The sequence below is a fragment of the Panthera uncia genome, chromosome A2, assembly GCF_023721935.1.
Source record: "Panthera uncia isolate 11264 chromosome A2, Puncia_PCG_1.0, whole genome shotgun sequence".
Lineage (NCBI taxonomy): Eukaryota > Metazoa > Chordata > Mammalia > Carnivora > Felidae > Panthera > Panthera uncia.
Genome location: NC_064816.1, coordinates 158,473,374 through 158,489,815, shown reverse-complemented (window position 1 = coordinate 158,489,815; position 16,442 = coordinate 158,473,374). Strand labels below are relative to the sequence as shown.

General features: G+C 50.2%; 1 protein-coding gene across 6 annotated transcripts in view; it reads right to left on the bottom strand.

The window, feature by feature from the left end:
* Positions 1-2,444: 2,444 nt before the first annotated feature.
* Positions 2,445-16,442, bottom strand: part of ACTR3B (actin related protein 3B) — an 89,761-nt gene continuing 75,763 nt past the window's right edge. For all 6 annotated transcript variants that reach the window (XM_049643102.1, XM_049643101.1, XM_049643106.1 and 3 more), the window contains 3 exons: positions 4,768-4,893; positions 3,795-3,878; positions 2,445-3,293 (listed from right to left, as the gene is read on the bottom strand). In XM_049643102.1, the coding sequence (XP_049499059.1) occupies positions 3,198-3,293; positions 3,795-3,878; positions 4,768-4,893 (306 nt within the window). In that variant the 3' untranslated portion in view covers positions 2,445-3,197. The remainder of the gene's footprint in view (positions 3,294-3,794; positions 3,879-4,767; positions 4,894-16,442) is intronic.

The following is a 16,442-nucleotide window of genomic DNA, read 5'->3' as shown; positions in this document are numbered from 1 at the left end:
GGACAGCAGCAGTGCAGGCAGCGGTGGCTTTTGTACGGATGTTAAAGTGATTCGATTGTATCAGCAATGCGATGCTAAGAAGAGGCCAGGTGACGTTTAGATCCTACAACTCTACACGGAGATCTTTTTTTAAAAATATCTTCTTGGGGCGCCTGGGTGGCTCAGTCGGTTAAGCGTCCGACTTCGGCTCAGGTCATGATCTCACGGTCCGTGGGTTCAAGCCCCGCGTCGGGCTCTGTGCTGACAGCTCAGAGCCTGGAGCCTGTTTCAGATTCTGTGTCTCCCTCTCTCTGTGACCCTCCCCCGTTCATGCTCTGTCTCTGTCTCAAAAATAAATAAACGTTAAAAAAAATATATATCTTCTTACTGAAAGTTCTGAAGGCCATTGAATGCATGAACCGAAAATTCCCTTCCCCCACCAAAACTATTTTTTAATGCAATTGTGACGAGTAGGGCTCTCAGGACACAATAACTGCTTTAAATTTTGTTAATGTTTTTTTAAAACTTATGATTGAGAGACAGAGAGAGACAGAGCATGAGCATGGAAGGGGCAGACAGAGGGGGAGACACAGAATCCGAAGCAGGCTCCAGGCTCTGACCTGTCAGCACAGAGCCCGACCCGGGGCTCGAGCTCACAAACTGCAAGATCGTGACCTGAGCTGAATTCGGACGCTTAGCCGACGGAGCCACCCAGGCGCCCCTACGATAATTGCTTTATAAACAGAATAACAATGGCTAAAACTTATTGAACACTTACTGTGGGCCCATTATGGCTCTAAGTGCTCAAACTCTTTTACTTGCCTTGTGAAATACAACAAAGTCCACGCACATGATGAAACAGTATTAGCGGGGCGCCTGGGTGGCTCCGTCAGTTAAGCGGCCGACTTCAGCTCAGGTCATGATCTCACGGTCCGTGAGTTTGAGCCCCGCGTCGCGCTCTGTGCTCACAGCTCGGAGCCTGGAGCCTGCTTCGGATTCTGTGTGTGTCTCTCTCTCTGCCCCTCCCCCATCCATGCTCTGTCTCTGTCTCAAAAACAAATAAACATTAAAAAAAAAAAAAAAAGAAACATGAGCAAAACGTTATGAACAAAAATGAAAATAACGCAACATCAAAACATGCTATAAATCCTGTGTCAGTAGCTTCCTAGAACACATTCCATACCAAGGGATGTGGATGAGAGGGGGAATGTTTTCTAGCTCCTGCGGCTGTCTCCAAACTCTTTTTATTCCAGCATCTCATGAAATCACTGCCCGGGCTCACGCCATCGGGTTGGACCCCCGCTCCCCCGGCTGGTCGCAGTTCTCCTCCTCCTTTTACAAGAATCAGGAAAGCACACTTTACATCAGTAATGCCTTCTCTGCTTCCTACCTGCTGGTAGGCACGCACTGAATTCTTTTCAGCCACGGTTTCCTATCTGGAAAATGGGGAGAACAGTGATGCCAATTTCCAAGAGCTGTTGTTAAGATTAAGGAAGGTCACGCACGGTCCCCACTTAGCAAAGTTCCACGTGGAAGGACATGTGGCGCTCCCGCTGCCACGTGTCGGACGCATGGGTGTGCGTGAAGGCAGACAGACCGGCCCGGAACTCAGTGCGACAGAGTGGCTGGAGAAACCACACGAAACCAGAACAGACCAGAGGTCCTGAGAAGCAGCAGGCCACCGAGGGAAAGCAGAGAAGCTGTTTGTTTGGACAAAGTAAGAACTGAGTGGTCTGAAAGTCCCCAGTGAGGAGACGAGGGTCTGGGGTCGCTGACAGTTAATCAGGAACCAGGCGGGGACGGCCTACGGCCATACCACCCTGAACGCGCCCGATCTCGTCTGATCTCGGAAGCTAAGCAGGGTCGGGCCTGGTTAGTACTTGGATGGGAGGAACCAGGCAGGGACGGCCTCGGGCAGAGGAAACTCAGATTTCACCACGCTGGGAACTTACTGCTGTTCTCAACCTCGTTTCTAAACTTAAATAATAAAACTAAATGTTTCTTTATGAAGGCTAAGCTTCAGAGAATAAAACCTACTTCGTGACTTGGAAGAAGTACCGTAACAGTGTCAAACGGAACGCATTACATGAAGAACGGGGCAACACTACATCTCTTACTTTCGCCAAGTACCTTTTAAGCCAGCAACCTACTCAGCAAACGTCAGAGCAACCACTCAAAGCTCAGCGATGAGTTCTGGGTTCCAAGGAAGGGATGCTGGAAATCCGCAGAAGCACCCTCCCCGCCCCGCATCCAGAGCCCCTCACGTGAGCATCCGGGGCGCCGCTGGTGACCGAGTGGACACTGATGGCAGGCGGTCCCCGTCGTTTTGGGAAACGTCCTTCCGCGGACTTGGTACCGATCACCAAATCCTCCGGTGACGGGAGACAAACCGCAACACCCTTTGGAACCAGCATGAGCCCAAAGGGGAGACGGAAAGACCAGCACAGCACGACAGGGAATCTGTATAAAGAGTCTAACCGCTTTTATTACAACGGTGCACGGTAGCATTTCATCCAAAACTCCAACGGCAAACCAGCGTCTTCTATAAAACAGTTCCAGAAAGGTCAAACAGGAAAACGAAGAGATACATTATCTGTAATGATTCTCGTACAACAGCGTTTAATGTGACGCCAATAAAGCGTGATCATTTTCTAGCAAACATGTGGCAAAAAAGTTTGCTGTTTTGTTTTGTTTGCCTACAGACACATCAGAACATGCCTCACAAGTAGAAACGTTTTTACAGCAACTCCAAGACACCAAAATCTATTCGTGCTTAGGCTCGGCCAGTTGTACCAAATACCAGGAAATACAAAATAATAGGAAATATAAACATCAATTTGTATTTCAAGTTTATAACGTTTTATTTACAAAAATAGGCCGGGAGGGAAAGGGGGTGCAGCCCCATATTCTTTCCCGCGGGGACCAGTTTGCGCCATCTTCTGGGGGGGATTTCCTCACCATTTTTAAAGTCGCAGGTGAATTCCTTCAGAATTCTCCGCGGACTAGAAGCTCGGAGGCGGGGAGGCGGGGAGGCGGGGAGGGCGCGGGGAGGGAGGGCGGCCGTCGGACGGCGGGCACACGGGGGGCGTGCACGGAACCGCCTCATGCATTCGGCGATGCAAGCACGCTTCTCGACATCGACACTGGACGCCACTATGTACAGGAGCTGCGGTCTCAGCCCGGCGCCGCGTGACCAGGAGACGCCGTCGACGCGAACACTAGGACATGACTCCGAAGACGGGGTTGTGGCGGCAGATGCTGGGGCCATACTCCTCGTAGTCCTTCTTGGTGTGGCACACCTGAAAGAACTCGGGCTAGGGGAGGCAGCGGTTAGGAGCGATACAGACACCTTCCGGAAAGGAACAGGACTAGTAAACCGTCACGCAAAGGAGACCCCGGTGGTGAGGTTCTCGCCCTCTGAGGCCCGACTACGGACGGAGGTCACTTCGGTTCTTCAACGTGTTCACCCTCCGCTCGAACCAACCACACGCTCACCCTACAATGGCGACTCACTAGCTCGTCACCGAGTGAGGAGAAGAGTAAAAACTACTTGGGGCAGTCATGGGAATCAATGACTGACGCAAGGTGTGTGAGGTTATTTTGGGATCCCGCTTACCCACACTGTCTGCAAGCCCTAATTAGGAAGGATTAGCCGTGCGATGGACGTTACCATTAAGACGGTTCTTATACATCACAGAATTAAAAGTGCAACTGTTGAGAGCCACGCACTATTTAACCTTCACAGGGCAACGTTCATCCCAACTCGACAGAGAACGCAGAAATGAAAACAGACAACAATCTAGAAAAGGACTTACAGTCGAGGCCAGCATCGAGCCTCCAAACCACACCGCATAGCGCTGCATATGATGCGTTATCACCTGAACCTCCACGGGCTTAGGCTGCGAAAGAGAGTAAGGGACGTTGAGTCACCAGGGCGGTTGACTGGTCACCCAGCAACCGCTCAGCAGGCAAGAGGACAGCTCCGCCCTGAGTGCTGACCGTCAAGGGGCCTCCTCCCAGCTGACAGCTCGAGGCCCATCCCCGATGTTCTAGTGCCTCAGTGGTGGCATCGGCCACACACAGCCTCTGACAGGAAGGGTCTCGGCCAAACGCCCCCAGCCCCAGCCCCCAGCGGGGATGGTGCAGAGAACAAAGCGCCCACATCAAGGAAGGGTTATCTTTCACGAAACTAAAGGCGTTTGAAACAGTAAGAAATCCAAGCAACTAACCCAGTTGATTTTTTGTTACTAATCCAATTAGATGTTTCAGCGTCACAGAACTAATGCCAAGCGTCCCGAAAACACCGTGAGAGAGCTGCCACCAGTCACTCCACCAGGCCAGAGGGTGTGCATTTGCTCCCATCTACACCGAGGCCCAGCCCTGCCCGGAAGCCCAGGGAAACTCTGCAGCTCGTCAATGATTACCTTCGGGTAACACACCGAGACTCCCCACTAAGGGTGCTTACTTTAGTTTCGTGAGAACACCTCCAAAAAAACATAAAAGACCCTCACTGTCAACTGGTCCCAACCCGGTAGATCCTGGTCATCACAAAGAAAGCGCCGGCAGGGGTGGGTCACTAAGTGGTTGGTGCCACCCCAGTAGGGACACCAGCCTTAACGACACTCTTGGGATGAGTTCGGCAGCAGCGACCCCCGAGTGTGATCTCACGGTGCGGCTGGGGAAGGGACTTGAACCCTGGTGCGGGCTCCCCAGCTGGCCGGCCGGCTCCTCGGGCTCTGTGGGAGGGAGCACAGCCAGGCGCGCTCGGGGCCCGGAGACGCCTCCTACCTTGATCCGGCCACCGCTGAGCTCTTCGCTGAGTCTCAGCCTGGCATCGACCACTCGTTTTAAATCTCTCTGCAGTCGACGTCCGAAGTCCCTGAACATTGTGGAGCCTCCTGAGAGAACGACGTTCTAGAAGACACAAAGCAGAGGGTTTCCTTTGATGAAATCACCCGCCCACACTGTTCTGTAACCCGCCTCGCCGCTTCTGTAACACCCTTCAACCTATCTAAGAAGGTAAGGACCGAAACAGAGCCCGTGCTACCCCACGGCATACATTCGTGGCGTTTGGCTCCCGTGTCATAAACTCCTTCTCTCCGCACTTTTCCTTAATCATAACCAAGCAAAGCCGTAAAGCAATTCTGCTCCACAAGCTCCCTCGACAACGAGAGAGCTTCACAAGGACCAAGAGGCTCAAACAATCTATAAACCCCCACACTGACTTGCTAGAATAATCTAAAGCCAAATTAACACTGGATCTTTAGCTATCTTGCCTTAATAATTACTGGGGTGGGGGAGTCTTTCGATTAATACTTGAAGCTTCCTGGAAGGGTGAGGCTGGGGAGAAAGGGTTCCCTAGGAGATTATGCGGAGAAATGACACCCTGCTGCCCACTCCCCCCATCACTCTCAGATGTCCCTAAGGGGCCAGACAGAAGCCTGTGTGGGAGGGGGAGGGAGGGGGAGGGAGGGGGAGGGAGGGGGAGGGAGGGGAGCTGTATTAAATCTCTTATCGGATGTTGATGAAAGACAAATACTGCGTTCTTTCAGGACACAGGATAATATTTACGACAATGAAGCAAGAATCAGGATAGCCTGACAACTTTTTTACAGAAAGTATCACTTGAGAAAACTGTGTGCAAGAAAATAAAGTAATCCTTCCCGGAGCCAGAAGCCCCGCTTCAAGACCATCTGGCGACACTAAACATCAGACCTAACCCCGCTCTCCCCGAACGCCCTGAGTAACTGCAGGATCCCCCCACCCCCACCCAAGTCCTGTCTGAACGTAAATCCCTCACCACACGGAACAGAACGGGGAAGCAGGCCTTCCTGTCGCTGGTGACCCGGGTTACAGGTCACCTGACATGACGGTAGAACATGCCCTTCCTGACACCTGCCGCCCTCGTGCTGAACAGAGAGGCCGCCCCTTCTCGTCAACGCCCACAACAGCCACCAGCACCCGCTTAGCCTCGGGGAGAGACACACAGGTGAGCTCAGAGACTGGAGGAGAAGGAGCAGGTGCACGAGAGGCCACCAGTGATCCTGTCCCCTTCTTGGGGACGTACGCCATCTCCACCCGAGCGTCCGCAGAGGGAAATGCCACATTCGCGACTGCCCACCACCCCAACGCGGCCTGGGGTCGCCGGGCTGGACACACTGCCAGAGGGGGGTCTCTGAGCAGGCCATGGCCGGGGGGCGGGGGCGGGCGGGGTAAGCGTCAGTAAGCAGCCAGCAGTCCAGCTAACGTTTCTGTCACCGTCAGAAGTCTCCGTCCGGCCCACTGACGCCGGCCGATCGGGGCTGGCGAGGCCGGGAACTGGGGCTGACTCTGGGCTGAGACGCCCACGGCCTCCCTGGGGGGAGAAGCGCCGTGCAGCCCAGAGCCCTGAGCAACCGCGGGGCTGCCCCCCGCCCTGCGGCGGCCCCTTTCTGCTGGAAGGAAAGCAACGCTGAGCACCGCAGACCCCGGGGGGACCCCCCTCAGCCAGAATCTGCGAATACACACCAGACACAAGGAACCGGAAGGCCTTCTGTCGCCAGAAGCACCCCTCACGGCCGGTCCTCACCTGTGCGCTTCAGTGTTCCCTGAGCACTGTGGCCACGGTCCCCAGGGAGCCCAGACCGCGGCCCCTTCCGCCTCTACGGACGCCCCCGCAAGAACCTTCTCAGGGCGCCCCTGCCCACACGCAGAGAACCTTCTTGGGGCGCCCCTGCCCGCACGGTGAACCTTCTAGGGGCGCCCCTGCCCCCACACAGAGAACCTTCTCGGGGCGCCCCTGCCCACACGGTGAACCTTCTAAGGGCGCCCCTGCCCGCACACAGAGAACTTTCTCGGGGCGCCCCTGCCCACATGGTGAACCTTCTAAGGGCCCCCCTGCCCACACACAGAGAACCTTCTAGGAACGCCCCTTACCACACACAGAGAACCTTCTTGGGGCACCCCTGCCCACACGGTGAACCTTCTAGGGGCCCCCCTGCCCACACACAGAGAACCTTCTGGGGGCACCCCTGCCCTCATGGTGAACATTCTCGGGGTACCCCTGCCCACAGAGAACCTTCTCGGGGCGCCCCTCACCACACACAGAGAACCTTCTGGGGGCACCCCTGCCCACACGGTGAGCCTTCTAGGGGCCCTCCTGCCCGCACACAGAGAACCTTCTCGGGGCGCCCCTGCCCACATGGTGAACCTTCTAAGGGCCCCCCCTGCCCACACACAGAGAACCTTCTAGGAACGCCCCTCACCACACACAGAGAACCTTCTTGGGGCACCCCTACCCGCACGGTGAACCTTCTAGGAGCCCCCCTGCCCACACACAGAGAACCTTCTGGGGGCACCCCTGCCCTCATGGTGAACCTTCTCGGGGTGCCCCTGCCCACACACAGAGAACCTTCTCGGGGCGCCCCTCACCACACACAGAGAACCTTCTGGGGGCACCCCTGCCCACACGGTGAGCCTTCTAGGGGCCCTCCTGCCCGCACACAGAGAACCTTCTACGGACACCCCCGCCCACACACGGAGACTGTGGGGCAAGCTGCAAACCTAGATCTTTCAAGCAACATCTTGTCCCAGAACCAGCGTCATGAATAATCACTGTTATGCTCCATCACCTTGGGGAGAAATCTCCCAGAAACAACAAGAGAGAGTCTGGCTCCTGTCAGAGGCAGGGAGGAGGGGCATCCCCCACAGCTGCAGCTTCGGAAACACAGAGCTCGGGGTCGCCCTGGGTCTGACGCTCATGCACGACAACACCCAAGGGTGAGACCTGCAGGAACCAGTCCTGGACAGACCACAGGGAAATCCTAAATGAAGCAAAACGAGGGGTTCTGACTCCATGTCTTTTCAGAGAGGTGTCATCACCTGGTGACACACACAAACTGCGCATCTGTTTGCTGTTACAGATCACAACACAGGAGGCCTGGGCGGCTCAGTCAGGTAAGCGCGGACTTTAGCTCAGGCCACGATCTCGCAGGTGGCGAGTTCGAGCCCCACGTCGGGCTCTGTGCTGACAGCTCCGAGCCTGGAGCCCGCTTCGGATTCTGTGTCTCCCTCTCTCTGCCCCTCCCCTGCTCGCACTCGGTCTCTCTCAAAAATAAACATCTAGAAAAAAATCACAACTCAATGGGGCCCCTGGGTGGCTCAGTCTTGGTTAAGCGGCTGACTCCTGATTTTGGCTCAGGTCATGATCTCATGGTTCTTGAGTTCGAGCCCCACATCAGGGTCTGTGTTGACAGTGTGAGGCCTGCTTGGGGATTCTCTCTCCCCTCTTCCCCTGCTCATGCCGTCTCTGAATGAATGAATGAATGGATGGATGAATTATGACTCAAAAGTATTCTTGAGATTCTGGTCATCGTATCCTAGAACAAGCCTCAAATGGCAACTGATCCCACTTTCTAAATGCTGGTCAGAAAGGATACAAAAATGCTGACTCAAAGAGGCACATGCACCTCAATGTTTACAGCAGCGCTATTGACAACAGCCAAAGTATGGAGAGAGCCCAACTGTCCGTCAACAAATGAATGCACAAAGAAGATGTGAATGGAGTATTACTCGGCAATTAAAAAGAACGAAACCTTGTCACTTGCAACAATGTGGACGGAAATGGAGGGTGTTATGCTAAGCGAAGTAAGTCGGTCAGAGAAAGACAGATGTCATATGTGGAACTTGAGAAAAGCCAACAGATGAACACAGGGCAAGGGAAAGGAAAATAAGATACAGAGAGAGAGGCAGACCGTAAGAGACTCTCCGATACAGAGAACAAACTGAGGGTTGCTGGAGGTAGGGGGTTGGGAGGTGGGGAAGATGGGTGTCGGGCATGCGGAAGGACGCTTGTTGGCCTGAGCCCTGGGTGTTACATGGGAGCGATGAATCCCTGGGTTCTACTCCTGAAGCCAAGACCACACTGTATGTAAACTAATTTGAGTTTAAACTAAAAAAATAAATATAAATGCAGGTCAGACCAACCGACTATTTCCTGGAAAGAACTCAGCTTATACTGAGGAAGAATTAAGCAGGAGCTGGGGGAGGGACAAGGACCACGCCCGTGTGAACTCTGACACTTTGAAATGTGCTTTTAACGAGGTGCTTTGTTTTTTGCTATTGTTTTTCACTTACTTTTACTTCTTAAATCCCACCACACACAACTCTTTTAAAACCCTTCCAGGCTAAGACTACCACACAGCCCTGCTCCACGGCCGTGTCATGGCATGCCCTGAGGGTTCCCGAGGAAGCCCGGGTCTGTCCATGGCTCCCCTCGGCCCACCTCAGCGTGGCCAACATGTTACAGTGGCCAGCTCCTTGAAAGTCCCACGAAGCCCCTGTGAGCCTATTCTCCCCTTAAATGGCTGTCAAAAGATATGAACTGCTTTTAACTGAACACCCAACACGATCAACCAAGAATCTTCCGCTGCCGAATCTCAAAACTGGGTGCTTGTTATTTTGAAAGATAACCTAACGGGTATATAGTGTATATTCATGCTTCTGAGTGATCTAAATTTTATTACTACGTCACAACAGATGGTCGGAAGGCTACCCGTGTGCTCGGTGTTCTCTTGGGATCCACCCAAGGGACTGTGCGTCTGGGCTCCACACTCTCGGCACAGGCCGCTCTCATAGAGACGGCTGGAGAACGTACTCTCGGTGAAGGTCTGAAGCGGCAGCTTCTCTTAGGTCTCTGTGTCAGGAAAGGCTGCACCTCTCAGGAAACCTCACTGGTTGTGATCGCACGTCTCAGAGGCCCTGTGACTTCCACGACAGATTGAGGCCTCCCTCGTTCCTCTGGCTAATGGGCCTTTCGTGAATGGCGGGCTCTGCTCTGTCCTCGTCCTGCCCTGCCATGTTAGTCTGCTACCCTGTTTTCCCTGCCCAGACGCCTTTTACATTAGACGTATTTTCCCAACCGCCTCAAACTCCGCACACTGAGGGTGGGCAGGTAGATAGCGGAAGTTTCTAGGAGCCGACAAACAGGAAAGCTGAACGCGTAAGAACCAGCTTCAGACAAAATAGCTCAATGAGACTGGAGCTTATGAAAGAATGCTTCGTCTTACTTTGGACTTCCTTCCTTCCTTCACTCCTTCCTTTGTCGCACAGCAGACCTCGACAGCCTGAAGTCTGCTGTAACCAACAGTCAACTTCCTATTCCCTTTTGTGACAGGCGCTAATGCAAAGACCTTGCGGAGCACCAAAGAGCAGAAATCATAACCTGGGTGCTGGAAGTTCATTCACAGGCTTGAAGAAGCTGTCTGAATCCCAGGAATCCAGAGATTCTCAAAGGGGCCTGTGATCTCAAAAAAAGTTAGAAAATGTAAAAAAGTGAAACTTTAAAATGCAAATTTCTGGGGCGCCTGGGTGGCGCAGTCGGTTAAGCGTCCGACTTCAGCCAGGTCACGATCTCGCGGTCCGTGAGTTCGAGCCCCGCGTCAGGCTCTGGGCTGATGGCTCGGAGCCTGGAGCCTGTTTCCGATTCTGTGTCTCCCTCTCTCTCTGCCCCTCCCCCGTTCATGCTCTGTCTCTCTCTGTCCCAAAAATAAATTAAAAACGTTGAAAAAAAAAATTTTTTTTAAATAAAATGCAAATTTCTGTCATTGTGGAGACTGACATTTTAAGAAGTTAATGTTTTGAACCTTCTAAAAGCATTTTAAGTTATTAATTTCATATTTTTCTCTAAAAGGAGCTGTTTGTTTCTTCCATTAAAAAACAAAACAAAACATTCTGTGACTGAAACTTTGTTATCATTGAGAGATGCCCAGCAAGGTCACTGCGCAGGGAAGCTGAAGGTGCACTGAAGTGGCAGTGATTTGGCTCCGGAAGCAGGGTCCCTGGACCCCTGGTGGACCCCCCACCTCCGAGGTGCCCACTCACCACCGTTAATGAGAGCTACGTAACAGGCCCCTGAAAAAGAGTGGAGTCCTTTCAGGAGCAAGCATCCATATCAGGAGAATCTATGAGGCAAGGTCACAACCCAATGACAGGTAAAAGACAAGACAACCCTCTTTTCCATTGCTTTGCTTATTATCTGGAATTAGGATGTCCTCATTGGGAAATAAACATGAGCTCAAAATCACGGTTTGGAGCTCCATCCACATAGTCATTATGTTCTGTCTAGATCAACCACAGTTAATATGGTCAAGAACAGTGAACTTTAAAACTATGCTACAGAGGGAATCCTGAAGAAAATACCGCACGAATAATGGCAAGATTTAAGATAGTTCTATCCATCAAGAACATTCTGGAGAAGTCAGAAAATTCATATTTTCAAATGCATAAGCTCAAAAGTAATCAGCAAATGACAGCAATGTGCAACAAGACAGATAATAAAAAAGCAGAACTGAAAAGACTAAATTAGGGGTGGTCTGGATCCAGGTTGTAATGAGATTTACTGAAGTAGAATATACTGTGTGTAAATGTGTATTTAACTTCACTGTAGGACTAGAAATGAAGAAAAGCAAGTCCCTGAACTAAGTCAATTAAGACACTAAAAGTGACAAGTGGTGAGATAAACCACCAATGGGTCCCCCCTGTGGACAAGATGGCTCTCACTAACCATGGCAAGTGGACGACATGGGTCTCACTGACAACAGTAAACGGACACGATATGGCTCTCATTGACCATGGTAAGTGGACAAGATGGCTCTCATTGACCATGGCAAATGGATAGATGGCTCTCACTGACTGCAATTAAGTGGACAAGATGGTTCTCGTTGACCATGGCAAATAGACAGATGGCTCTCACTGACCGCAGTTACGTGGACAAGATGGCCCTCGTTGACCATGGCAAATGGATAGATAGCTCCCACTGACCGCAGTTAAGTGGACAAGATGGCCCTCGCTGACCATGGCAAATGGATAGATGGCTCTCACTGACCGCAGTTAAGTGGACAAGATGGCCCTCGTTGACCATGGCAAAAGGATAGATGGTTCTCACTGATCGCAGTTAAGTGGACAAGATGGCCCTCGTTGACCATGGCAAATGGATAGATGGTTCTCACTGATCGCAGTTAAGTGGACAAGATGGCCCTCGTTGGCCATGGCAAATGGATAGATGGCTCTCACTGACCGCAGTTAAGTGGACAAGATGGTTCTCGTTGACCATGGCAAATGGATAGATGGCTCCCACTGACCGCAGTTAAGTGGACAAGATGGTTCTCGTTGACCATGGCAAATGGATAGATGGCTCCCACTGATCGCAGTTAAGTGGACAAGATGGCCCTCATTGGCCATGGCAACTGGATAGATGGCTCCCACTGACCGCAGTTAAGTGGACAAGATGGTTCTCGTTGACCATGGCAAATGGATAGATGGCTCTCACTGACCGCAGTTAAGTGGACAAGATGGCTCTCGTTGACCATGGCAAATGGATAGATGGTTCTCACTGATTGCAGTTAAGTGGACAAGATGGCTCTCGTTGGCCATGGCAAACAGACAAAATGGTTCACATTGACCAAGCCAAGTGGACAAGATGGTTCTCATTGATGATGGTAAGTGGACAAGATGGTTCGTACTGACCATCACTGAGTGGACAAGATAGCTCTCACTGTCCATTGCAAGTGGACAAAATGGGTCTCAAAGACCACAGTCAATGGACAGGATGGCTCTCATTGATAAGGTGAACTAAGCATCACTTTATGAGAATGTACTGGCTATACTGATTTCGCCCTGAATCCTTTCCCATTTCTTCCCTAGAACAGATCATCTCTATCTTGCAGATTATAAGGCTTCTTCTGTTGATTTTGTTGTGGCAGAAAAGAGATTAAATACAAAACAGTACTTGGTAAAACAAAGTTGGATTGACATTAAATCCCTGGAGTGATGCCTGAACTTAACAGTGATTCCGCCTTCCTGTCTAAGACATACAAAGGGATCTGGTGCACAGGGCTCTGTAATAATGTTAAAACATGTCAATCAAACTAGGTACTTAAAGGTACTGTAAGGAAATAGAAACTATCATCAGAAAATTTCAAATAGGCCAGTTTACCCAACAGAACTCGAAGCTGGATTTCAGAGACAGAATTTGTAACATAAGCCATCATCATAAAATACATAAAAAATTTATGGGGCGCCTGGGTGGCTCAGTCGGTTAAGTGTCCAACTTCGGCTCAGGTCATGATCTCATGGTCCGTGAGTTCGGGCCCCATGTCAGGCTCTGTGCTGACAGCTCAGAGCCTGGAGCCTGTTTCAGACTCTGTGTCTCCCTCTCTCTGCCCCTTTCCCACTCACACTGTCTCTCTCTCAAAAATAAATAAATATTAAAAAAAAATTTTAAATACATAAAAAATTTGGTAGATTACATCTAGAATGACCATTTATTTTTCAAATACATTTCTATTTACATTTTAACCCAGATAAGCACAGTAACCTAGCTTTTTTAAAAAAATTTTAAAAATCAGTTAATGGCTATTTTAATACATTTAATCCTACTTTTTTAGAAAAGGCAAATATTAATCCAACAAGTCGACGTAATGGATTTTTTATTTGAAAAGAAAAAACTTATTTGAAAATAAGTAATTTCAAGGTAGCAAAAGTGGGACACCTTCATTCAGATTTACCTAACACTTTACCACATCTGCTCTATCATTTGCACTCAAAAACTCTCTCTCTACACACACACACTTTTTTAATCATTTGAGAGTAAATTACGTATATCATGGTCCTTTACTCCTAAACACTTAGGAATGTGTCTATTAAAAACCGGAATATTCTCTTACGTTACCACAGTACTACTGTCAACTTCATAAACTTGCATGAATGCAAAACTTCTATCTAATCTATTACTCCTATTCCAATTTTGTCACTTGACCTATTAATAGTCTTTATAGCATTTCTATCCCTCCAGTCCCGGACCTGGTCTAGGGTTACTGCGATTATCTGTCATATCTCTGTAATGGATTTTTTAATTAAAAAATAATTCACCAGAGTTTGAACATGAATGTTCATTATGATACTTCAGAAGCACTGCGAGGTCTTGAGTTGCCTTCAGAGAAATAATACGTAAGATCCATTTTTCATTCACACAATAATAAAAATGGCACTGAATATACGCGGTCAAATGATTTTAGACCAAGCTGCCAAGGACTTCAAGAGGGAGAGGATGGTCTTTTTCAAGCAAGAAATGATGTTAGAAAAACTGACGCCCATAGGAGGACGTGAGCACTTGCTCATTACCGAACTTCACGTGCACAGAACTCACAATGGATCAGACTTAAACGTAAGAGCTAGAACTATGTAGAACCTCCAGAAGAATTCTGGCTTTTTCAATCTTCATGGCTTTGAGGTAGGCAAACATTTCTTTCATAGCACATAAAAAAAGCATGATAAAAATGGGCTGGACTTCATAAAATGAAAAACTTTTGTTCTTCAAGGATACCACTAAGAGAGGCACGTGGCCGCCTCAGTCAGTGGAGTCTCCTGATCTTGGGGTCGTGAGTTTGAGCCCCACACAGGGGTACAGGTTACTTAAAAAAAATAAATTAAATTAAATTAATAAACACAACTAAGAAAACAAAAAGACAAGCCACAGAGTAGGAAAAAACATTTGCAATACATATATCTGACAAAGGACTTGTATCCAGAATATAAAAAGAACTCTTACAACTCAATAAGATAAACCAATAAAAAAAAAAAAAAGTCAAAAAATTCACACATTTCACAAAAGAAGATCTACAAACGACCAATAAGTCCATGAAAAGATAATCAACAGCACTTGTACTAGAATCATACGAAATCATACTTAAATACATTACACACCAAGTTCAGATTAAGATATGAACGAATGAAACTTCTACATTGCCAGTGGAAGTGTAAACGACGGCACAACCACTTTGGGGACCATCTGGCAGTCTTTATAAAGTTAAACACAGTGCCTGGGTGGCTCAGTGGTTAAGCATCTGACTTCGGCTCAGGTCATGATCTCACAGTTCCTGAGTTCGAGTCCCACAGCAGGTGGGCTCGAGTCCGGCTGCGGGTGACCATGAGCCCAGGTGAGCCCCACTTCTCTCTCTCTCTCTCTCTCTCTCTCCCTCTCTCTCTCTCTGCCCCTCGCTCACTTGCCACCCTCTCAATAAATAAATAAATAAAGTTAAACATACATTTATCATATGATAAAGCAATCACACTCCTGGGTAACTACCCAAGGGAAAGAAAACATATATCCACACAGACTTGTACCCAAATGTGCAGAAGGTTTTGTGGCAGCCAGAAACTAGAAACAACCCAAATTATATCGGGGGGGGGAGGGAGACACATTGTAGTGTATCATACAGCAGGTGCTAATTGGGACAAAAGTTATGAACTACATTAACCTGCAACTTAAAAGCACGAACCGAGTAAAAGGAGCCAGAAACAGAGGACACGCCAGTAGGAGTCCACTCACACTCGTCCCTGGGAAGTCCAATCGGATCTGCAGTGACAGAAAGGTCCGTGCTCTCCAGCAGCTGGGGAGGGACAGGGACGGCCGGGGAGAGGACAGGAGACCTTGTACAGGTGACAGTCATGTTCTGTATTTTAACTGTGGTGTTGACGATACGGGTAGGTAAACATGTCGAATCTCTTCAAACCATACTTAAAATGGGTTTATTTTACTGTAAGTAAATTAGATCTCCAAGTTGAATTTTTAAAAACAGGGCAACAGCACGTGATAGAGGAAGGGCTACGGTGAACTGAGGACCCACTGAACGGGCAGCCCCCTAGATGCACGGAGCAAGGAAGCCAGAGGGGGGCGATCCCACTCAGGAGGCCCGGTGTCTCTAACCCCTCACTGCCCTAACGTACTCCACCCACATGAGGAAGGAGGCGTAGAGCCAAATCCAAGTTTATTGAACACGTAACTCCCAGGCGCTGCTGTGGACGGCAGAAACACGGGCTCTGTGGCCCAGGCCCCGAGCAAGCTCCAGGCCTCACCCCGGTTCCACGCCGTGCTCGGAATCGAGAAATTCTAATGTGACCCAGTAATCTCAAGAGACTTACAGAGGACCAACCCTGGATCTCAACCCGCTCGCCTACAAGTAACTGCCCACCCTATCCTTCTGCCTCTGAACACACACCTGTCGTCCTCAACCCCCGCTTGGATGCCCCCCACTAGCAAGCACCTTCCTTCACGGAGACCCACGACAGAGGGGCCGGGCCGCAGGGGGAAGTGTGCAGTGCCCCGGCCAAGGCACTGGTCTCTCTCTCGTGTTCGGCTCCTGCCTAGGCTTCTGAGCACCGAGCTATCGGGGGCACGTCCACACGTATGCTCCACGCACGCGTGACGGGATCGGCGAGTCCCGGAGCCCGGCAACGACTTGGGGTCGGTAACACTGCACACCCCTAACCAGAAGCTGCGGGCCCAAACTGGAGCCTTTACTCTGCCTGGCGACACTTCTAGGCTGCTGTTCTCGACTCTCTCATTCTAGCCTATGACTACGGGTTTCCCTGGGACATGAACTCTACCTCCAGGCTAGAGAGGCATCACATGGACATGGGAAGGC